This window comes from Leucopleurus acutus, assembly GCF_964270905.1.
Source record: "Leucopleurus acutus genome assembly, chromosome: 16".
Classification (NCBI taxonomy): domain Eukaryota; kingdom Metazoa; phylum Chordata; class Mammalia; order Artiodactyla; family Delphinidae; genus Leucopleurus; species Leucopleurus acutus.
In genome coordinates this window covers 19,092,234-19,115,944 of record NC_139158.1, presented here as the reverse complement: position 1 = coordinate 19,115,944, position 23,711 = coordinate 19,092,234, and the positions used below count along the sequence as shown (strand labels likewise).

The 23,711-nt window shown below is 41.8% G+C and overlaps 1 protein-coding gene across 1 annotated transcript; it reads right to left on the bottom strand.

Moving 5' to 3' along the window:
- Positions 1–9,606: 9,606 nt before the first annotated feature.
- On the bottom strand, positions 9,607–23,475 carry ZKSCAN2 (zinc finger with KRAB and SCAN domains 2; the record flags this gene model as incomplete). The annotated part of the gene is made up of 7 exons (XM_082856857.1): positions 9,607–10,529; positions 12,822–13,313; positions 15,233–15,916; positions 18,838–18,964; positions 19,296–19,387; positions 21,852–22,038; positions 23,071–23,475. The coding sequence occupies 7 exons, from the start codon at positions 23,473–23,475 to the stop codon at positions 9,607–9,609; spliced, it is 2,910 nt and encodes a 969-aa protein (XP_082712983.1).
- Positions 23,476–23,711: the final 236 nt, after the last annotated feature.

Here is a 23,711-nt window from a genome sequence, read left to right as displayed (position 1 = left end):
GAGTGTGTATCTTCTCTACAAGAATCTATGGGTAATTTATGGAAGGTGATCATTCTAACACCACAAAGGGGTGCTAGGGAAAAATAATTCTCAACAACGAACAAAAACATCACCCACTTCTACCAGACAAGCAAAATACTCATCTGAGTAAAAAGGAAGAAAATGCTCACTGGAGAATATTACCAATACAGTGAGAGATTGCCTGTTGAGAAAATGGACACTACCCAAATATCCAAGACATTTTGGAGAAAAAGAGAATAATAAATTTCAATAACAATAAACGTAAAGAGAAGAGCTACTCAGACAACCTGTGTTCAATGATGTGAAGGTAATTGTAAAAATAGCTACTGACACTAACTGAGCACTTTCTACATGCCAGGATCTGCTTTGTGTTCGAAACGTGGTAATTTATTTCATTTTCACAACTGTACAGGTATGTATTATTGTTATTTTTTTTTCATGTTACATATGAGGAAAGTGAGGCACAGAGAAGTCAAATTACTTACTCAAGGTCACTCAGGAAGTGGCAGAGCTGAGATTCAAATCCCAGTGGTCTGGCTCCAGAGTCTGGGCTCTTATAATGTTCATGTAATCTTAAGACATATAGCTGCACCTAAAGACAAATAGCGGGGGCTTCCCTGGTGGTGCAGTGGTTGAGAGTCTGCCTGCCGATGCAGGGGACAAAGGTTCGTGCCCCGGTCCAGGAAGATCCCACATGCCGCGGAGCGGCTGGGCCCGTGAGCCATGGCCGCTGAGCCTCCGCGTCCGGAGCCAGTGCTCTGCAACGGGAGAGGCCACAACAGTGAGAGGCCTGCGTAACGCAAAAAAAAAAAAAAAAAAAAAAAAAAAAAAAAAAAAAAGACAAATAGCGAACATTAACTCATGGGGTTAAGAACAAACAGAATTGTTAACAGGGAAACTGTGCAATAATAGGAAGAGCTGTTAGGGTTAGTCAGGAAAGGATGAGTCTTTGCTGGAAGAACATCTAGTAAGAACTTGTAATTTATCCAGTAGATCAAATGAATAGGCTGATAGGAAAGGATGGTAAATGATGTGCTCAAAGAACCCAAGTGAAGAGAGGGAAGGCAAAGAACTCAATGAAGGCAAATTCAAGACCCAGCGTACGCGCTGATGGACCTACTTCAGTTAAGAAGTAGGACTCGAGTCAGCTGAACCTGGGTTCAGATCCCAGCTTCACCACACCTACTAGCTGTGTGACCCTGCCTGGGCAATTTATTTAAGCTCTCTGAGCTTCAGTTTCCTCAGCAACAGGCATATTGTGTGGGTCCAATGAGTTAATGCAATGGGAAGGACTTAACACGGCACCTAGCATACAGTAAATGTTCAGTAAAAGTTTGAAATCAGAAACAACACATTAGAAAACTCACAAAGAGTGAAAAACATTCAAAGTTACTACATCCTTTGGTGAAATAAATAATGAAATCAACCTTTGGTAAATCTAGTAAATAACAAAATAGTTATATATATATATAGATAGATATAGATATAGATATATACACACACACCCATACACACCCATGCATACACGTGTACAGCTAACATTTATTGTTGATTTTGTGCTTGGCACTGTGCAGAATGCTTTCCATGCATATTTCATTTAGTCCTCACACAACAATCCCATGAGGTAGTGTAGTGGGTTGAATAGTGTCCCCACTTAAATTCATGTCCACTTGGAACCTCAGAATGTGACCTTGTTTGGAAACAAGGGCTTTGCAGACCCAAGTAAGGTAAGGGTCAAGACGAACCATACTGGATTAGAGTGGGCCCTAAATCCAATGAAAGTGTCCTTATGAGAGACAGAAAAGGACACAGAGAAAGTGGCCATATGGAAGGACCAAGGCAGAGTTATGGTATCACATGATAGCACCAGGAGTCACCAAGAGCTAGAGGAAGCAAGCAGGGGTTCTCCCCGCAGCCTTTGGAGGGAGTGTGGACTGCTGACGCCCTGATCTCAGACTTTTGGCACCCAGAATGGTGAGAGAATAAGTACCTGTTTTTTTAAGTCACCGAGGTTGTGGTCATTTCTAGGGACAGCCTCAGGAAATGAATACAGGTAGCCACTCTTACTCTTCCCATTTTCCAGAGGAGCAAATGGAGATCCCAAGAGATGACATTACCCAGAGTCACATAGTTAGTACCTTGGTGGAGCCAAAATATAAGGTACGTTTGACTGCAGGGTTCATGATCTTTGTCATCACAGGTTACTATTGCTGAATAAGGGACAGTATGTCGCCTGACTACTTGCCCCTTAGTCCCCCATGAAGAGGGGGACAGAAGCACGTGTATGATAACTCTTCTCACTCCTAACTTGCAATTGGATTTCAAGTCCCGCTCTTCATATCCATTTCTAGACCACAAGCTCTCAAGAGGAAGATCAATGTTAATTCCTCTTTGTGATTCCACATTATTGGGCTCACTGCTGTACAGAAGGGACTGAGTACTTGTTGACTGAAAGAATGGCATAGGCGGATCCTGATGACTCTCAGATTCATTCTGACCCTACAGAGTAGAATCCAAGATTGACCCAGATCACCTAAGTTTACCTCCACCCCACCTCCTGTCTTCTCAGGAACAACGAGGTCACAGAAATTTAGGATGTTAGAGCTGGAAACTATGGCAGTAGTAAAAAGCAGTTGCTACGAGTTTGGATTCTGAGAAAGATCCAAGTTTAAATCTCAGAACATTGGCTTTTTTGCTGTATAAGTTTGAAGAAGTTATTTAACTTCTCTCAGCCTCAGTTTCCTTAAAATGGGAAACCTGCTTCAGAGTGTTTGTGAGGATAAGTGTTTGTAAAGCATTAGCACAGTGCCTCATACCTAGTGAGTGGACAGTGTGATAGCTCTTATATTTATTATTGTCTAATCAAAAATTTTTTTTCCCCACACTGTGTGGCACGCAAGATCTTGGTTCAAACCCGTGCACCCTGCAGTGGAGTGTTAACCACTGGACTGCCAGGGAAGTCCCTCTAATCAAAGGTTTTGAAATGTGCAGGTATCAGAATCATGGCAAGGGAGCGGAGCTCTGGCAAGAAGATTCTAAACGGACTTTGCACGCATGTATTTTCTCAATCAACTATCTTCACATAGGATCTTTGGGCCTCTTGAGGGGAAAATGTTGGGAAGCACTCATGCTGTCCAATCCCACAACCCAGAGAGGCGAGCTAAATAATTTGACTATAATCACACAGTGATCTAATGGCAGAGCTCAATTAGAATCCAGGATTTTGGACACACTCTCTAGTGTTTTTTTCTACTGCAGCAGGCATGTGCTGCTTTATACCCTTGGAGCACAAGTACTGATTCATTTCCTTTTGTGAGAATCGGCTTGAGTCCTCATATTCTGTGTTGTTGAGAAGCCTAGTATTATGTTCTCGCATCTTCCCTCACCAGACTGTCCAAGAACTCTGAGAGTTTAAGCAATCCTAAGGCGAAGTATGCCAATCTTCTACCTTCATGTCCTAACTTTTAATTTTATTTTTTAAATATTTATTTGGCTGTGCCAGGTCTTACTTGCAGCATGGGGATCTAGTTCCCTGACCAGGGATCGAACCCAGGCCCCCTGCACTGGGAGCATGGAATCTTAACCACTGGACCACCAGGGAAATCGCTTTATTTTACTTTTAATATTAAAAATTTTTTTATTGAAGTATAGTTGATTTACAATGCTGTGTTTCAGGTGTACAGCAAAGTGATTCAGTTTTATATATATATACTTTTTCAGATTCTTTTCCATTTTAGGTTATTATTTATTTTTGCTGTGTTGGGTCTTTGTTTCTGTGTGAGGGCTTTCTCTAGTTGTGGCAAGCGGGGGCCGCTCTTCATCACGGTGCGCGGGCCTCTCACTATCGCGGCCTCTCCTGTTGTGGAGCACAGGCTCCAGAGGCGCAGGCTCAGTAGTTGTGGCTCACGGGCCTAGTTGCTCCGTGGCACGTGGGATCCTCCCAGACCAGGGCTTGAACCCGTGTCCCCTGCATTAGCAGGCAGATTCTCAACCACTGCGCCACCAGGGAAGCCCCATTTTAGGTTATTAAAAGATTGAATACAGTTCTCTGAGCTATACAGTAGGTCCTTGTTGTTTATCTATTTTATCTATAATAGTGTACATCTGTTAATCCCAACCTCCTAATTTATCCCTCCCCACACCCTTTCCCCTTTGGTAACCATAAATTTGTTTTGTGTGTCTGTGAGTCTATTTCTTGTTTTGTAAATAAGTTCATTTGTATCATTTTTTAAGATTCCACATATAAGTGATATATTTGTTTTTGTCTAACTTACTTCACTCAGTATGATAATCTCTAGGTCCATCCATGTGCTGCAAACGGCATTATTTTATTCATTTTTATGGCTGAGTAATACTCCATTGTGTAATATACCACATCTCCCTTATCCATTCATCTGCCCATGGTCTTCCTCCTCTAACTTTTTACTTCATGCCCGCTGCAGCTGCCATTTTATAGCTGAGTCAGTCACACTTGGCCAGGGTGGTTTCTAGAAAGAGGGGTTGTTTACTGACAATTCCACAACTTCCACACCAAGCACACCTGTGTGCTCCACGGGCTCCACGCTCATGTATCCAAGCAACTCTTAAGGCCGGGCCTTTCGGGTCTTGCCCCCATCCCCTCTATCCCCACACTGCCATTTTCCTCCAGAGTCCTACCACCTCAAAGTGGGTTCAGGCATTCGCCTCTCTTGGGACCCCAAACCATTGCTTCCCTTCTGAGTCCCTGGACCCACCATGGTGTTTGGAGGTTGTGACTAGCTTTGTTCCTTTTGGTGTTTGAAACACAAAGCATTCATTCTCCTCCCTTAAAATCTAATTGCCTTAACTGGTTTATAGGAATTGAAAATTTGTAGCCTTAGAGATTTTTTTCCCCTTACAGATTTAAAGTCTCTCATCTAACTCCCACACGTGGGTCAGTTCACAGACTTAAATCTCTATAAAGGAATGGAAGATCAAGTAATCTTGTGGAACGATTAGGATGTAACAATGCACATGAATATTGAGCCATTTTTTTCTTTTTAATATTTATTTAGTTTTTGGCTGCATTCAGTCTTAGTTGTGGCACACAAGATCTTTCATTGCAGTGCACGGGCTTCTCTCTAGTTGTGGCACGTGGGCTCAGTAGCCCTGTGGCATGTGGGATCTTGGTTCTCTGACTAGGGATCAAACCGGCATCCCCTGCATTGCAAGACAGATTCTTAACCACTGGACCATCAGGGAAGTCCCTATTCTGAGCCTTTGTCTCTGTTTCCTCTAAAAACGTTGTGGCCATTTACTCAAGGAAAATATAGAAGATGTAGAGGGACTCTCAGATACTGACCCTGAGCAGTTATAATTCTTGAGAACCTTGGGTGCTATTGCAGTTGGCTGCTTATAAAGTCCAGGTGAGAGATACACTTTGTCTGGAATCTACCTCATGTCTAGGTGAACTGGCTCTAAATCCATCCTATGATTCTTCTGACAGTTTCTCAGAGTATAGTTGGAAATACATCCTCGGCAAGTGACAATCTCTACACTGACTCTATGACCCATGGAGTTGGAGTTGTTATGGGAAGAAGGGCTAAGTGGAAGGCACTGGGACTCTTTAAATCAAATAGTAAACCAAAGGCACCACCGTATCTGGGGAAATCGTGTCAAGACTTGTTCCAGCAGCAGAGGTTGTGGTCGAGTGCCCCTCCAAGAACACACGCAGTGTGTGCCTCCAAGACTAACTCCACTCTAGAATTAGAGCCAAACGTTTTCTGGGACAATGGCAGTGACAGCTATCAGAGGACTGCAGCACAGGAATAGCTGTGGCCTCCCAAGAGATCCCTGCTAGCTGCGGGGAGAACAGTGGGCTGGAAAGAAACTGAAATTCTCTTGAGCTGCGAGGATCAGCTTTTATTAGCCCTTGGATAAGTTCTCTTTTTCCTTGATAGAAGACAGCCTTCAAATTATGGCAAAAACCAACGGGAGTCATTTATTTTAGACATTTATTTCACATACAAGTTTTCAAGAAGACATCTAAGTGAACATTAATACAAAACAATGAGTAGACATACATTTATACTTGGAATGCATTCAGAGGTAAAGGCTTATCACTACACAAGTCACTCAGACGCGCCTTGCATTTGGGGCTTCCCGAGCTCCCTCAGAGTTGAACTGTGTCTGTCACTGGGCACCAGAGCTCCCAAAATAGGCTTTCTCCACTGCAGCTACCTGCCACGGCCTATCGAGGTGACTCAGGGGCTGCCTGCGGTTGAACATGAGTGATTTGTCCTTTCTCCTCACTGAGCAAGCTCCCGGACTGCTCACAGCATCCTCTTGCTGAAGTATGGGGTGGATTCAGTGCAGCCCGAAATGCTGCCTGCGGTGGCGAGCCAGGGCAGTGGCCTGGTCTTATATCTTTTCCTCTCTACATGATGCCCCATAGCCTCACAAAACATCAGAGCCAGAGTGGTCTTGGCAATCATGCTCAACTTCTCTTCAGATAAGGATATCAGGCCCAGAGAGAGGCTGATTTGTCCAGCAGCACTCAGAAAGTGGTAGCGACAAGAATGAAGCTTGTCTTTTGGCTTCTGGTCTAACGCTCATTCGACGTGCAGGCTGCCCTGAACTGTTTAAGCATATTGTGACGTTTTCCTCTTTAAAAAACTAAGGTTTCCTTCCAGATGAATAAAGTAGGTTGTATGTGTATAATAAAAATGCCAGTAAGAATCACGGCATTTGTGGAAGTAACAAAATAAGCCCATGCAGGGATACAACCAGGTTCCAAAGTTCCAAATCTATATTTACCTAATCTACAGTATTAGATAAATATAGATTTAAGTAGTTGGTTGAGGTGAGTTGTAAGCTCTGTTTTTGTAAGTTTCTTTGTTCCAGCAGCCAGAAGAAAAGTAGTAAGTTGTAAAAAAATAAAAAATCAGTGTTTGTAAGGTAAAATTTTTATTTTTTGCTTTAGAATCAGAGCTTTCTCTGGTACTGAGACCTAGGAAGAAACCTTCTCCTATGGGTCTTCATAAAGGCAATTTATGTGAAATGAGACACAGTAATCAGAGTATGACTGTTCATTTTAACTTTCATGCTCCACCTTAAAAAGGATAAAATACAAACTGCCTTGGTCTAAGATGGTGGGCAGGACTTCCTATTTCTTCAGAAGCAAAGTCCAGTAAGTTAATTTAATACAAGTTCAAATAGTCCACTTACAACTGGGAAAAGGTAAGGGAACCCAAATTTCACCTTAGCTTGATCCCAGACATATGACAGACAGAATGAGTTTATTCCACTGGAGAAGGAGTGGTTCTTGAGCCTTTCCTGCCACTGGGGAAATTGAAGCGACAGAGGTAGAGAATATGATTTTAGGCAATTAAAAAAACTCTTTTTGCAAGTGAAGGTGATTTTTTCATTAATAAACTAATTATGTTCCATAATTGACATGAACATAATTGACATTACGTTTTGCTGCAATACTTCTTCCATCATATTGCAAGTTCCTTGAGCACAGACACCATGCCTTTTTTCATTTTCATATCCCTCACTGTGCCTAGAACACAGCCTTACACACAACAGTGCTTAATAAATATTTGAGTAAATCATCTACTTTCCTGAATCATGCTTCGATATAATGATCAATCCTGCATACCTATTACTAAGAGGTGATTTCTATTAATGTGCATCGTCTTTAGAGTTAGAATTCCAGAACATCGACACAATACAAGCACACGCCCACTGGCACCACACACACCTCACTGTGCTAGGCACACTACCAACATGAAACTGCACTTACCGTTAGAGGTCTATAATTCAGACAACACAGAGGAAATCAACCTACTGAACAACATCCTAACATTCCTAATAAGTGTATGAAACATTTATCAATGTTTACCTGAGTCACCTGCCTTCCAACAGGCCACACCTGATTCTGGCACCGTAAGTTGGATTTCTTTCTACACTGCCTACCCTTCTTGGTACTTTGTTGAACAAGTTTCAAAAGATTCAAACATACTCAGATGTCTTCAAATAAGAGAGCATCTGACAAAGGAGAGAGAAGATCAAAAAAATGATCTACAGCCCTGACTCTGGTTATCTTTCCACTAAACTTATGACTTCTCCCTCCCCAAAGCAAAGCCCCCTGAGGTTACCTTCATCTTAAGGGTATAAATGCCACTGGCCTCATCCTGGAGTTTAACAGCTTTGGATGACCAAATCCCTGGTTTGCGACGTCCATAAGTGAACTGTCTCCCCATCTGAACCCTTCCTTCAGTATTTATCGGGGCAGTGCTGGGGCTTGTCAAAGACATCTTTCAGACCAACTGGTAAATGTGGAAAACGAAAAGTGTTCTGGCCTGGAAGTTTCAGTAAATATTTCCACCTTCACTCATTGAGGTATAGAGCTGTATAAATTACTCAGGGTTCTACAGAGAGGTTTATGACCACATGAAGAGGGACTAGAAGCCTCAGAAAAGAGAACGGTAAACTTAACAAGCAGCTCTGGAGTGCTGGTCTGGACCAAGGTGGCTATCTGATCTAAAGCAGGTCTAAGGAGTCCAACTGATCTTATAAATATTGAATGTTTCAGGTCTCTACCTCACTTCCTTCCCTATCTCCTTAGAGTTTTAGAAAACTATCTAAAATTATACAATATTATACTGAAGTGTGGAGTTGGGAGGCATAAAATATGCCAACATTGTCAGTCATATTCTAGATAAAAACCAGAGAAGTCACACATTCAGAACTAGAATGTGTCTGAAATTCTACTTTAATGAGACACACCATAAGCATGCACGCTATTCAGTCTGAGGAGGGCGTGGCAGTGCAGAAGAGTCAGACAAGGGCACCCAGAACAATTAAGAGGTACGTGTAGGACTTCGGAGAAACAGTAACAGGAACTGGATTACTTATAGGCTGGAGAAACAGCAGCCGAGAGGCTCTCAGTCTTCAGGTACAGAAACGGTTAGTCTACAAAGGACGATGGGTGATCAGTTGCTTCTCATCTCTATGGAGGGCAAGGCATTATTTCAGTGACAATACAGGGATTCTACCTTAGCTATTTAGATCAACTTCTTGACACAAAAAAGGTACACTGCAACAGACTTCTGATGGAAACTATAAAATCTTCAATCTCCTTTTGTGAATATCTTCCAAACCAAGATGGATCTGATGTGGTTCTCATCAGGCTCCTGAAAGTTCTACCCAAACAGGAAACTCTGTGATCAAGTTGCATCCGGGATCGCATGTGGTAGAGAATGAAAAAAACTTTGAGCATTTTTTATCTCCTTGATAACAACTCTCCCATACACTGAAGGATCTTGGATGTTGCTGGGTTTAGCGATCCCATGGCAGTGGCCTCGACATACTGAAGAGAATTCCATTCTGCACTCAGACACTGTATCTTCTTCACTTTATTAAAGGAAAAGTTGAGACACATAGAAGGAGAGGAACAGACTGATCAAGTTAGAGGCAGAGGTGAGGACAGGATCCAAGTCTTTATTTATATTCTCAACCTTATCTTGGGAATTACACTTTATAGCTAAGAAAAGATTGCTTCCAAGAGTGAGATTAGGGTAAAATGGCTAAGGGGACATTTAGGAAGAGAAGAGATCGTCATCAAACAGTTTGCCTGAATTCATCAGTCTTTCCCTTGTGTGGGTTCTCTGGGGCATAGAGCGCTGGAGGGTATGGCAGAAGCTTTTCTCTCACATGAACCTCCCGATGTTTAGTGAGGACAGAACTCTTACTGAAACGTTTGCCACACTGCACGCACCCGTAGGGCTTCTCTCCAGTGTGTACTCGCCGATGTTCTCGAAATCTCGTACAGTTATTGAAACTCTTCTCACAATCCACACATTTGTAGGGATTCTCACCAGTGTGGACTCTCCTGTGGGCACTGAAATGAGAACTGTTGGTAAAGCTTTTCCCACACTCTCCACACTGGTAGGGCTTCTCTCCAGTGTGGGTTCTCTGATGTATTATGAGACTCGAGCTCTGACTGAAGCATTTTCCACACTCTTCGCATCTGTAGGGCTTCTCTCCTGTGTGGATTCTCTGGTGGGCACCGAAGTTTGAGGAGTCGTTAAAGCTTTTCCCGCAGTCAAGACATTTAAAAGGTTTTTCTCCTGTGTGGATTCTTTGGTGTCTAATTAGACTCCTGCTTCTACCAAAGCACTTCCCACAGACACTACACTTATAAGGATTTTCCTTCTGGTGGGTCATCCGGCACATGAGGCGAGCACTCCTTCCAAAGCTTTCTCCGTATTTGAGAAGTCGGTAGGGCCTTTTCCCCATGAAAGGCCTCTGATGCACGACAGCTTTCCCTAAATCTCTAGGCTGAGACATCAGTTTTCCCTGTCTGACTCCTTGAAGGTTGTCCCATTGTCTTCCTGAGATGCATTCCCTTTTACAATATTTACCTGGGTCAGCATTCTGAGAAACAACCCTTTTAGACTTTTCCATTAGTGCCCTATGCTGCTCCATGTCCTTATAGATTACCTGTGTTGCATCCTCCTTGATACTACTTCCAATTTCAAAATCTGAAAAAAAAGACAATAAACATTTCAGACCAGTCATGTATCAACATAAACAACATGGCCTACAGGCCTTGTCTGTTAGGATCCCTGTGTGCTTCACTGGCCTCAGGCATGGGGACTCTTTCTGATTCACTGGGCCTTATTTTCTTTCAGTTCCACGAATATAGCCAATAATACCCAGCACAAAGTAGGCCTCTGGAAATGTTTTCAGAATTTAATTATAATCCAAGCCATTATCCCCAATCTGTATCCTGATTAACGTGGGAGCAACTTAGTTTATCTCCCTGAAATTCCACTACAATTCATCCTGCTTTCAAAATTTCTCATCTATAATGAAAGTACACTACACTTCATTAGTGTTTAGATTCTAATGATCAAGTCCAAATTCCTCAATGGACTTCTAAGCTCATCAACCTCTAGTCATACTCTATCCAAGGGTATTTCTTTCTTCTCAAATGTTGCTGTCACTTTGTTTTCCTGGCAGTCTCACACACAGACCACACTAACTCAAATCTTAATTCTCACTGCTCGACAACCAGAATTATCTTCTCCTCACTCCTTCATCTGCATCCCACAGTACATCTTGGATCCAGCTTTGCCGAGAAGTTTTCTGAACAGAGAGCATGATGTGGTGAAGACACAGGCTTTGGAATCAGACAGCTCTGGTTATGATTCCATCCTGGTCACTTATTAACTGTGTGGTTTTTGTATTAACTTTTTATTATGGAAAATTTAAACACAGAAAAGTAGAGAACAGTACATAAACTGAACTTCCATGAACCACTTACCCAATGATATACTCCTGGCCAATCTTGTTTCATCTCTATTCCCACACATTCTCTGCTCCCTCTACCCGGATTATTTTGAAGTAAATTCAGACATCGTATTATTTGATCCATAAATAGTTCACAAACTGTGTAAGTTAGGCCCAATCCAGGTTTGCTTGATTCTCAAACCCTTCTTATGCATTTTGCTGTACTGTCTTTTTTCTACTTGCTAATTTCAACATTACTTTCCTTCCACATATTGAGCTGAAACTGCCAACATCCCTCAGTCCTACGTGGGGTGGCTGTGTCCTGGGCTGGAAGAGGAGGGCAGCCATCAGTGAATCCACTGACTTAGGTCAAAAGCCCTAACAATGTCATCTTCTGAAGTACTCTGATTGGGTCCAACATTGTTCTGGGATTTGGAGGAAGTTATAGCCTAGTAGTTGCCTCAGATAGAGTCTGATAATTTGATGACAGATCTGGAGCTCACCTTAAGAAACAAGATTCACAAGAGAAGGACTTTGTTTCCAAAGTTATCAACTTTAACAGTTCCAGTTACAGAGTTAATAATTTCAGCTTTCATCCCCATACAAAAACAAATTCCTGTATAAATACTACCAGAGAGCATATGTGTGAACTTCCTTTTCTAATGTTTGTTTTGAATAAGCATAGAGTACAGGAAGGAAAATAATAACAGGTAAGGTTAGAAAGACAAACTCAGATTAAGGATGGTTGTGGAATCTTAATACAAGTCTAATGGAGAAAACTGGTTTGGAGACTTTTACAATAGTTTAGGCAAGAGACAGAGAAACGCTAAACTAGGGTAATGGTTATGGTAACTAAAGAGGGGGGCAGATGGGAGTTCTACAACAGCTGAAAAAACATATCATCTGCCTGGATGTAAACAATGAGAGAGAAGGCATCAAAAAAATCTCTATCTTTTAAGTCTGGATGACCTGTGGGAGGACACAGGGAAGAGCCATAGTGTGGGAAGGAAGATGCTGATTTTAATTTTGAAAAATTTAAGCCTGGACTGCTGGTGAGACGCCTGTGAGGGCATCCAGTGGTCAGCGGGAAACCCGCAGGTGGAGCTCAGTACCAGAACAAAGTCTTTTTCTCTCTGCCTATCCTTTTTCTCATGCACATCACACATAACTGAGACATTTCTGTTTTGAGCTTACTGACACACCTCCTTGATCTGAGTTTTTCTCACGTTTAATTCCAAATTCTTCTTCCCCACAATATTTCTAGGAGATATTAAACATTATCTGCCCCATACACACCAAAACCGAGGCTGAGATCCCAAAAACCAAATCACGAGAATCCAAGTTCCTCCCTTGAACAGAAGCACCATAAGAACAGGGACTCTGTTTTATTCATCGATACCTCCCCCTTTTCCTCAAATGGCACAGGACACACGAATATCTGCTTAATGAATAGACCTTCATGAGCGATGTGCCAGCTCTTCTGATCTGTCAGTAGATCCCACTTCCTTCTTCTTTAGACCACAGCCCCTCATGATCCTTACCACTCGGGCTTTGCAGTAAACCTGGGGGTCCCTGGAATTCTGGCTCTGGCACAATTTCCTCCTCACTCAGTCTCTCACTGCTGGAATCTTCAACTATTGCCTCCTGTGAGTCCTCCTCAGGTTCCCAGCCCGTAGGTTCCTGGGGTTCAATCTCAATGTCCTCTCTTTCTTGAATTGAGGGTGACGGGGCTTCCTCTGGGGTGCTAGTGGGAGGGGCAGATGCCCGAGAGTTAATCAGGGCATCCATCTCCTTGTAGAATGCACAGGACTCTAGCACGTGACCATTTTTCACTTTGCGGTAACTCTTCTGAAGGCTTTTGAACTTGGTCCGGCACTGTTCTGGTGTCCGGAGGAAGCCACACTCTTGCAGCTGTTCAGCCACGGCCCCGTACAACTTGCTCTTCCGATGACAGGCTTGCAGTGCTTCATAAAACCGAGTCTCACGGAGGATGTCAAGGAAAGTCTTGGTTTCCTCGTAGCCCCAGTGCACACCTGCCATTCAAGGATAAAGTTCAAAGATACAAGGTGTCTGAAGCCTCTATACATTACAAAATATAAGAAGTACAAGAAAACAAATCCCATTGCCTGGAACTATTATATGCCTGGGAATAAGCTTTGCAAGAAATGAGAAGGTCTATATAAAATAACTATAATATTATATTGAAAGACATAAAAGAACTAGAAAGAATGGAGAGACACTACGTTTCTGGATAGGAAGATTCAAGTTGTACAGATATCAACTGTCAAATGAATCTATAAAGTCAAAATCCCAATAGGATTTTAAAATTAAAATTGATGAACTGATCTCAAAGTTTACTTGGTAGAATAAAAATGTAGCCCCCCAAATCTGTCATTGCTATGGTTCTTAAGGATTTAGCTGTCTGTCTTTTAAAAATTGTTAGGAATAATGGGCTAGGACACCCAGCAGGAACTTTTCCCCCAAATTCCCTATCATTTCTTTAGCCCGTCTTCTTTGAACAGCAGAACTATGTCCAGAGTAGTTTTTGATGTTACTGAGTCCTCTACTTTGAGAGATGAAACCATCTGTAAGACAGGCAGATGTCCTGCTTTTATAGCAGAATTAAGCTTTTCAGGATATGTCTGAAGACAGTTTGTTAAACATGCTTTTTGGGTGTTTTATAATCTGTAGTAGGAAAGTCTTTTCTGTCCTCCATCTTACTGGGTGGTCTCTTTCAGTCATATCATTGGATTCCATATTTGAAACCACCTACCCTCATGTCTATGGATTTCCAGAATGATGAATACCTGTATAATGCATTTTCCCATCTTTTTCCTGAGATCTGTTTGTTTTGAATAGGTACAGTCATGAGTACAGTCTCAGATCTCCCAGCCTGGTTTATTTTTCCATTCTACCTAAGAAATTATCATCTTTTCATAAAGTGGATTACAGAAACATTACTAATAACTGTGACACCAGGCAGTGTTTTATTGCATTTTAGCATCTGCAGAATGCCTTCATCTACATTATCTCATTTAACGCTAACAACTACCCTCATATTCTTAGCTATATTTTAGACAGAAAACTGAAGCTCAAAGTAGTTATATGATATGTCAGCTGTCACATAGCTACTAACTGGTGGTTTAGTTCTGCATGTCCCAGGCCCCAAATTTCAACACCATCTTTCTTTTGCATAGTATCTTTTTTTTTATTCTTTTAATTTCAATATCTCTGAATATTGTTTAAGATGTATCTCTTGTGGTTCTGGGTTTTTGAGCATAAGCCACCCATTCTCCTTGCTTTGGCCCTGCAATAAGCCTTTCTCTGCTCCAAAAAAAAAAGAGAAAAAGATGTATCTCTTGTAAGCAATATAGTTTTTAAAAATATATCTGATAATCTTAGACTTTTAAATTTGTAATTAATGATATATTTGGATTTACATCTATCATCTTACTGATTTTTTTCCATTTAATGCATCTACTTTGTGATTCTTCTTTTCCTTTCTTGTCTTCTCTTTGAATTTCTTTTTTTTTAATTCTTTTTTTTTTGTTGTTGTTAGTTACATATTCCTTTATGGACTATCCTTGATAGTATAATAATGTATCCTTGACTGTTACAATCTAATACAATTGACTGCATTGTAACAATTCTCAGATAATGTTAGATCCTTAGAACCCTGGACTCCATCTGTCTTCCTTCCACAGACCCCAAATACTCAAAATGCATGCTGTGCTCTAACCCAAAAAAGAACCCTTCATGGCTGTTACTCAGACTGCACTGGGGGTAACAAAACACCTGGGAGTACTTTCAGTTACATGGCCAATTACAGTGATGAGTGGCAAGGTGTGCATGACAGAATTCCCTGGGTTTGGTCACTTCTGGTCTACTCCTTTTTCCACAAGACCACATCATCCATTTTCAAACCAGAAAGAAAAAAAAGCACCGTTCTTACCACTCAGGTTTTGAAATAAGACAGGAGCACCACGAAGCTCAGACTTCTGGATAAACTCAACACCCATTTCATCACCATCAGATTCTTCTGCGGCTTCTTCCTCCTCCACCAGATTGATCTGTTCTTTAGCATTGATACCAATTCTCTTTAGTCTGGGGAGAGACAGAATCTCCTTTGGCTTATCCGTGGATGAAGTATGAGCTGCAGGGTTCAACAAAACATCCATGTCCTCAAAGAAGGCACAGGGTTCTAGCACATGGCCATTTCTCACTTTTCGATAACTCTTCTGTAGACTTTTGAACTTGGTCCGACACTGCTCTGGTGTTCGGAGGAAGCCACATTCTCGCAACCATTCAGCTACAGCACCATATACTTGGCTGTTTCGGGGACAGGCCTGAAGTGTTTCATAAAAGCGAGACTCTTTGAGAATTGTAAGAAAAGTCTTAGTTTCCTCGTAACTCCAATGCACGCCTGCTATTTTTTCATCTTCCAAACCCCACTGCTGCTGCTCTCTCCGTGTTTTCCCTGCATTCCTTGCAGGGGTCTGAATAGCATGAACTGATTTTTCCTTGATATAGTTGCTTTGTAGGACATTCCTCTTATTAGGGGATTGTAGACCTATTGTCCATGGCTCCTTTCTTTGCGCCAACTGTGCCATCTTGTTAGCTGTAGACGCTGTGTTTCCTAGAGTGAGAGAAACATACTTCATGCTAGAGAGATCATCACTGCATGCCCCAATCTCCTGCTGTAGTATGCTCTCCTGGAACACTTGTTCACACCTGTCCTTTAAAGGTCTTGTTCAGTTCCTTCTCTAAAGTCTTCCTCAATCACGATCATGCACACTAGTTTCTTACACAAGTTATTTGGCACAATCATCTACTAACTTAAGACTACCGTTTCACTTCTCATATATGTACCACTTCCTTCCCCAGCTAGTTCTTAAAGGAAAACTTTTAAGGGTAAGAAACACGTATTACATTACCTTCAATTCCCTCTCAGTATCTAACATTGTGTTAAGTTCAGAGCGTGCTCCTATGAACCAGTATTCGTTACTTATAAAGTGTGCTTACACCTGCTCCCCACATCCCCTCACTCTCCCACTCAACACACACATACACACACTAGGGCTATGGGAGATGAGAAGTCAAGAACTTTTGGAGACATTCTGGCGAAGTTAATGGGAAAGAGACGTAAGAATAGGAAAGTAACTTAATTTTTTACTTTACAATATGGTGGAGATCGACATGTCTTAAATTGGAATCCGAGCTCCACCACTTACTTTACTTTCTGACCAGGGGAAGTTTCTTAATCTCTCTGAGCCTCAGTTTCCTAGGAAATAATATAATCTATTCAACAAGGTACTGGGAATATTAAATAAAGGATCATCTGTAAAGCATCCAATGCCTAATAAGTATGTAATAACATTTAGTTTCCTTCTATAGAAAACACACATAGGAGTTTCACAGAATTCTCCTAGGGAGGCAGCATCAAATCAAATCCTTGCTGAAAGAACCCTGGGGATGGAGATTTGCTCTTCAGTTTCACATGAGAGAAGTAAGTGTAGGGACAATGAAAGTTCAAACATCTACCAGGACCAGGCAGGCAAAGTAAAGGAGTGAGGTGGCTGGAGTGAGAGCCCTGGCATTTTAGCACGAGCTCCGCCACTCAGCTGTGGTCAATGGCTGCTCTGAGAGAAGGTGGGCCCATTGTGCCTGACGTTTGATTTTTTTAAGAGATACTGGAAATCCAGATTTATAAACTAATTTTATATTAAAACTCTGTGCAAGGCCCAAATATGTTTGTAGGCTAGACTCATAAGCCTTTAGTTTACAATCTATGATAAAAGACCGAGCCAGGTGCCTGTGGGCCTGGGCCTTTCCATACGTAATTATTATACATGGAGGCACTGGGCTAAATCTGAATGTCCATAGTATGGTCTCTAACCCACTCATGGCAGATTTTACTAAGACCTATAATTCATCATTTTACTAGGTCTGGATGCTGTGTGATCCAAGGCAACACTAGGAAACAGCTATTGTGTAGGCAACTTGCCATGTGGCCATCTTTCACTGGCTCCCGTAACAACACTAACAGCAATGACTACCGAGATAACCACACAGGTCTCTGAAGGATGAATGATCAGTGATGAAGTGCAGAGACCCTAAGTAAAAGTTAAAATCAAGGGTCCTGGGACCTCCCTGGCAGTTCAGTGGTTAAGACTCTGCATTTCCACTGCAGGGGGAGCAAGTTTGATCCCTGTTCGGGGAACTAAGATCCCACATGCTGTGGGTGTGACCAAAAAATTAAAAAATAATAATAATAATAAAAATAAAATAAAATCAAGGGTCCTGCTGTTTTGGCAAGAGTGCTTTGTTACTGGTGTGTCATCTTAAGTTGATCATTTTTTTAAACTGCTTTAATTACTTTCTGATTATAAACAATTGTCAGTTTATCTTTATTCATTCAGTTTGACATGGCCTATTTTGTAAACTCTGTACTTCAGGGTCTATATGTATTGTTGTCCAACAGAACTTTCTTTGATGATGATGTTCTGTAACTGTGCTGTCCAATACAGCTATTGAATACCTTTTTTTTTTTTTTTTTTTTTTTTGCGGTACGTGGGCGTCTCACTGTTGTGACCTCTCCCGTTGCGGAGCACAGGCTCCGGAGGCTCAGCGGCCATGGCTCACGGGCCCAGCCGCTCCGCGGCATGTGGGATCTTCCCGGACCGGGGCATGAACCCGTGTCCCCTGCATTGGCAGGCGGACTCTCAACCATTGCGCCACCAGGGAAGCCCTATGAATACCTTAAATGTAGCTACTGTCAGTGAGGAACTGAATTTTAAACTTTATTTAATTTTAATTAATTTTATAAATTTAAATTTAAATAGCCACGTGTAGCTAGTGGCTACTCTATTAGACAACAAAGGTTTATAGTATCTATAGTGTGTATTGGTGCACATTTTAGGCCTATAATTTTATTCATAAGTAATCTCTGACTTGTAGCTTACATATGAATGAACCATATTTAGCCCTATTGTTAAAGCAGATGATATAGCTCTTCAAGAGTTTGCTTGTAAAATTACATTTCAGTGGTTATGTGTGCCTGTAAAAATTCGTGCTATTTAAAAAATTCACAACACGCTATCAAGGTTGTTGTATTGAAATTACTTTTTTCCTTCTGTTTATAAGATTTCCATCCACTCAGTGAATATTTGCTGGGCGCCACCCATATGTCAGGCTCTGTGCACAGTGTTGGGGTTACTATGGGTTAAACAAAAACAAATCCTGAAAAGCCCTTATGACTTTGCGGAAGTTTTGGTCCAGTGGATGTAGGTAAGTTTATATTTCAATAATATGACAACCATATATAAATCTGCCCAATGTTTTAATCACCAAATTATAAGAATGTATAAAAATCTATAATATAAATTGGAAGAAAGGAATGAGTGAGGTATGAGAACATGGTATGCTAGAGGCCAGAAATGACTAGACAACCCATGGAGGTCCTTAAAGTGATAACATTTATAACTATTTTATCATCGGTAGAAGTGAATATATTAGAAATCCCCAAATCTTTTATTTGAAAAGGGATAGAATCCTTACCCAGGGAGACCATGTTCCCAATACTCTCCTTTCTAATATCCCGGTAGAGGTCTCTGTGAGCAGGAATCTGACGCACACTCTTTTTGTAGGAAAAACCTCTTGCCATGTGGACATCTTTCAGTGGTCCCTGTAACACACTAACAGTAATGACTACCAAGATAACCACATGGGTTTTTGAAGGATGAATGATCATGGATGAAACACAGAAAGGCCCTAAATAAAAATTAAAATCAAAGAACCAAGTGTATATTATGTGCCAAATGAAGCAGAAGGTACTATAAAGCATCATAAGAGAGATGATCCAGCAAAGAATCCCATTACTCAGATGGCTGGGTGCAGTCTCTTCTGGAAAAGGAGCAAGGGGGAAAAAGTCTCTTGGAGGGAGTATAAAAGTTTGAGGAAATCATTGTGACTGAATATCCTAGGAAGTTAGGCTAGAGAGAACAATTACAATTTACCTGGGACCCAACAGGAACTCGTGTGGCTGTTTCTTCCTGATCTATGGTGTTCCATTCATCAGCAGGAGCAGGAACCCAGGGAGAAGGCCGAGCTGTAAGAAGAGAAAGAAACAATTAGTGTTGTTGGCTCTGCCATCTTATTCATGCTGCTTCTCCTTTTATGAAATGAGCATGTATAAAAAAACCGACAAACATAAATTGGTCATTTTCTCAATGAATTCAGAACAATGCCCCAAACCACGGTACCCTAAAGCAGGGCTCACAAACACAAATGCTTTTAGGGAGTAAGCAGGTAAAGGACATCATGAAAGGGGAGAGGTAAGGACTGTGGGGAACTGGAGAGCACATGTCCCACTGAAAGGGTACACCCAGTGTTCAGCTCCAGCTGATGCTTCATTGTGACATTATTGCCCTGGCACAGAGCTTCTAACTTTTTTTTTTTAATTTTATTTATTTTATCTTTGGCTGTGTTGGGTCTTCGTTGCTGTGAGTGGGCTTTCGCCAGGTGCAGCGAGCGGGGGCTACTCTTCTTTGCAGTGCGTGGGCTTCTTCACTGTGGTGGCTTCTCTTGTGGAACACGGGCTCTAGGCATGCAGACTTCAGTAGTTGTGGCGCGTGGGCTCAGTAGTTGTGGCTCTCGGGCTCTAGAACGCAGGCTCAGTAGTTGTGGCGCACGGGCTTAGTTGCTCCGCGGCATGTGGGATCTTCCTGGGCCAGGGCTAGAACCCATGTGCCCTGCATTGGCAGGCAGATTCTTAACCACTGAACCACCAGGGAAGCCCCAGAGCTTCTAACTTTTTCAAGAGAAGCCAGAAAGCGGGACTTTTATGTACAATCTCAAGTCTTAAACCTTGAGAACTAAAAACAAACAAACAAAACCCCCAAACCAAAAACTCCTTGTAGGTGAAACAAAACAATCTGATCTGGCACGTGAGTTACCAGTTCGCTATCTCTAGCACAAATTAATTCCCTACGAGTGAATACTGTCCTAAAAAATGTTAGCGTATACAGATACATAGTACTGAACACTACAGGGAAATATACCCCCAGAAAGGTGGAAGGAAGATATATAAGCTTATATAGTATAAGGCAGTCTGTGGTCTAACTTCTCCTCTAGAATTCACTATCTAGGAAAACTTTAAGAATAAATATTACTGTGACCAAGAACTCAAAAGCTTGATCTACCACTTTCTATGGAATCAAACTGAATCACTTCCTTAGAAATACATTATTCCCTTAGGCACACATGGCTGAAATCCTATCTCTTCTTTTAGAAGGAATTCACCTTTCTGAGATATCTATCCCTCAAATTTTCTGTCCTCCTTACCCCCAGTAAGGACCTCAACAGAAAAAACCACCTTACTTTAGGAATTCCATATCACCTGAGATGGCAAAACCCAGAAACCCCACGAATTTGTCAGGTAAAGTAACTGACAGCATATAATCCATGTGAACAACGGAACTTTGATGCTGATGAACAAACAATGAAAACTCCAGAAACCATTAATATTTGCAGTGCATTCTATCATAATATGAATTTCAGGAGGGATAAGGAGGTGGGGTCCGAAGTGGTGAATCTTGCCTCTTGATGAGGGGTTCTGTAAGTCAGACAGATTTGAAGTTTAAAAATAATCATGCCATTATGGGAGAAAGGAAACTAACATTTACTGAGCACTGTTATGCACTGACCCTTTTTACGATGCCTCCTTTAATCTACGCTAACAACCTTAGTATTTTCCTTTTACAGATGACAGAATGGAAAGTTTGAGAAGTTTAGTAACTTGACCAAGACCACACAGATAAAGAATGGCAGAGGTAGGTTTTGAACGCATACTGTGTACCTCTAAAGCCTAATTTCTTAATCTCTATGCATTAATACACAGAGATTAATTAATATTACTTGCCCGAGATAACACAGGGAGGGAGCAGAGAAAGGATATAAACCCATGTCTTTCTACTGTAGGTTCAGTGATCTTTCCACTCTTCTCTTTAAGCCTGACACCATGCTGCAGAGGATGGAGAGATCACTGTGGACTGGGAAGGGCAGGGTCTTCATTTCCTTGTATTTGACTTGATTCATTAACATCTAGGGCAGATATGAACACCAGTTGTCTCTTCTCTATGAAGTCTTATTGTTTATCCCTCTCATAAGCCACTTCTGTGATGCCTTACTGTCAGTCACTTTTTGAAAAAAAATCTCATTTCCTCTTCCAGTTTTTCCAAGTTGCATATAGTCAGCCAAGAACACACACACTTATACATGCGGCAGGACTAAAAACCACAAGCTGATTGCAGGGTGGAGGTTCTTAAATAACACTATGAGACCTTAAGGCCAGTCTGGGCAATCTATGTTTTCTCAGATTCCATCTTTAAGATCCTTTTACTTATGTCACACATATTCCCAAGTCTTGAAGCTAATGAAGTCTTTCTCCCCAATATTCAATTTACTTTCAAATATGTATTGAGGGGATGCTACGCTGAACAAGTCACAGTGTTAGGGCTACAAAACAAATCTGCCATGGTCTCTGCACTGGGCATGCTCTGATTTCTTCTTACCATTCTTGGGTAAGGGCCGAAGCTCTCTCTTTTGGTTCAGCTGCTCCTGGTGTCCTGAGTGGAGGCTTTCAGCTCCCTCCAGAGACATCACTCTGGGTTGGGTCTCCACCTGCTGTGGCTGAAAGTCTGCCACCTCCCATGCTGCTCCAAGTGGGGCTTGCTTCTCTGAGTACACAGGACTGCTAACCTGGGAAATAAAGTCAGTGCCATAGTGGGAAAAGGGGGTTAAAGAGGGCTAGATCAGGGCCAAATTCCCCCAAGAAAGATATCAAAGAAGGATAGAAGATGTGAGAAGGAATGAAAATTTCACTCCATTCCCTATGGGACCTCTGAGGGCATCAGGATAATAGTATTGTCCAGAAGTCTGGGCATAAGGGAATAGGAGAGTGCTCTTTATTAGTATACAGAGGGGCAAAATATCTTAGGAGTGAAATACAGAGCCTCCCTGTTATCAGACTAGACATTATTTGAGTCCTCATATCTACTAGGTTCACAGAGAAATGAAAGTTCTCAGAACACTAATTAATTCACTAGTGCACTGAAAACTTAGAAAATTAATCTCGACATCTAGTGTCTATTTCTGACCAACACAGCAACTTGCTAATAGTCAGATCTTTACACAAATCCTGTGCAAGGTGAAAATGCAAATCTTGCAGGATTTCATGAGGTTACTGAAAGGGCTGTTGAAAAACAATTAGAAGAGCATGCAAAGCCACTGACAAATAAGGATCAGCAATTCAAATGGAGAAGAGTGACAAGGATGATGACATTGAGGGCACTTCAGAAGACACGGATTGGAATATTAAAGGATTACAAGAGGCCCTGGGGTAACTGATAAAGTCTTTTCTTTCCTTTTCTTTTTGGGTGGGGTGCAGGGCAAAATAGCCCTCTTTAGGATCAAGCTACAAAAGTAAAATCCTGTGAAGCATAATGTACTGTTTTCTCTCATATAATTTTTTGGGGAAACATTATGCAAAGATTTAAAACAAATACTTAGATGCATAATGTTTAGTGTCATTTGCAAGATAACAGTTCAACCAAAGCTTTTTTTCTATTTAATATGAAATTCTGATCCCTTTTAAGTAGATTCCCTTTAAAGGTCTTTCATTATTACCATTTATCCTTCCATAATTTGCATTTCCTGCAATGCATCCCTTGCCCATCTTCCTTTCCACCCCCTTCTTGCTAAATAACAAAAATTTGGAAAACCCTCTCTCACCTGCTGTCTTAGTCTTCCAGTCTCTTTCTCCAAATGTATTACCAGGGCCACCGCCTCCTCTCCACTTTCCGGACACTGCTTCTGTGCCCACGCCTGAATCTTCTCGGGTAAAATGGTGAGAAACTGCTCAATCACCAGCAGCTCCAGGATCTGTTCCTTGGAACGCATTTCTGGCTTCAGCCACCGGCAGCAAAGTTCCCAGAGTTTACTGAAAGCTTCATGGGGTCCGGTCACATCCTCATAACAGAATTGCCTGAAGCACTTGCGAAAAGTCTCGGACTCAGAGCTGTCCGATCCTTCCAGAATGGGCTGCGATGCCCACTCGGGCTCCTTTTCCACCTTCATTATTAGGCATCCCTCAACCTCCAGGGGCGCGTCGATCTGAGGGTTCAGGGATGCAGCCATGCTCTAACCCGGCGGTCAACCTCACGTCTAGCTCAAAGGAGACTCGAAGAAACCAAACCTTCCAGAGCTCCCTGCTAATGATTTTGGAAGTGTGGGAAGGCAGGGAAGTGAAAACGGCAGTGTCAGCAGGAACAGGGTACCCCAGGCTGATTAATCAAATCTATCCTAGGCCCTTGAAAAGGTGAACATGTACCCTAAGGTCCAAGAACTCAGCCTCTTCTCCCAACAACATGTGT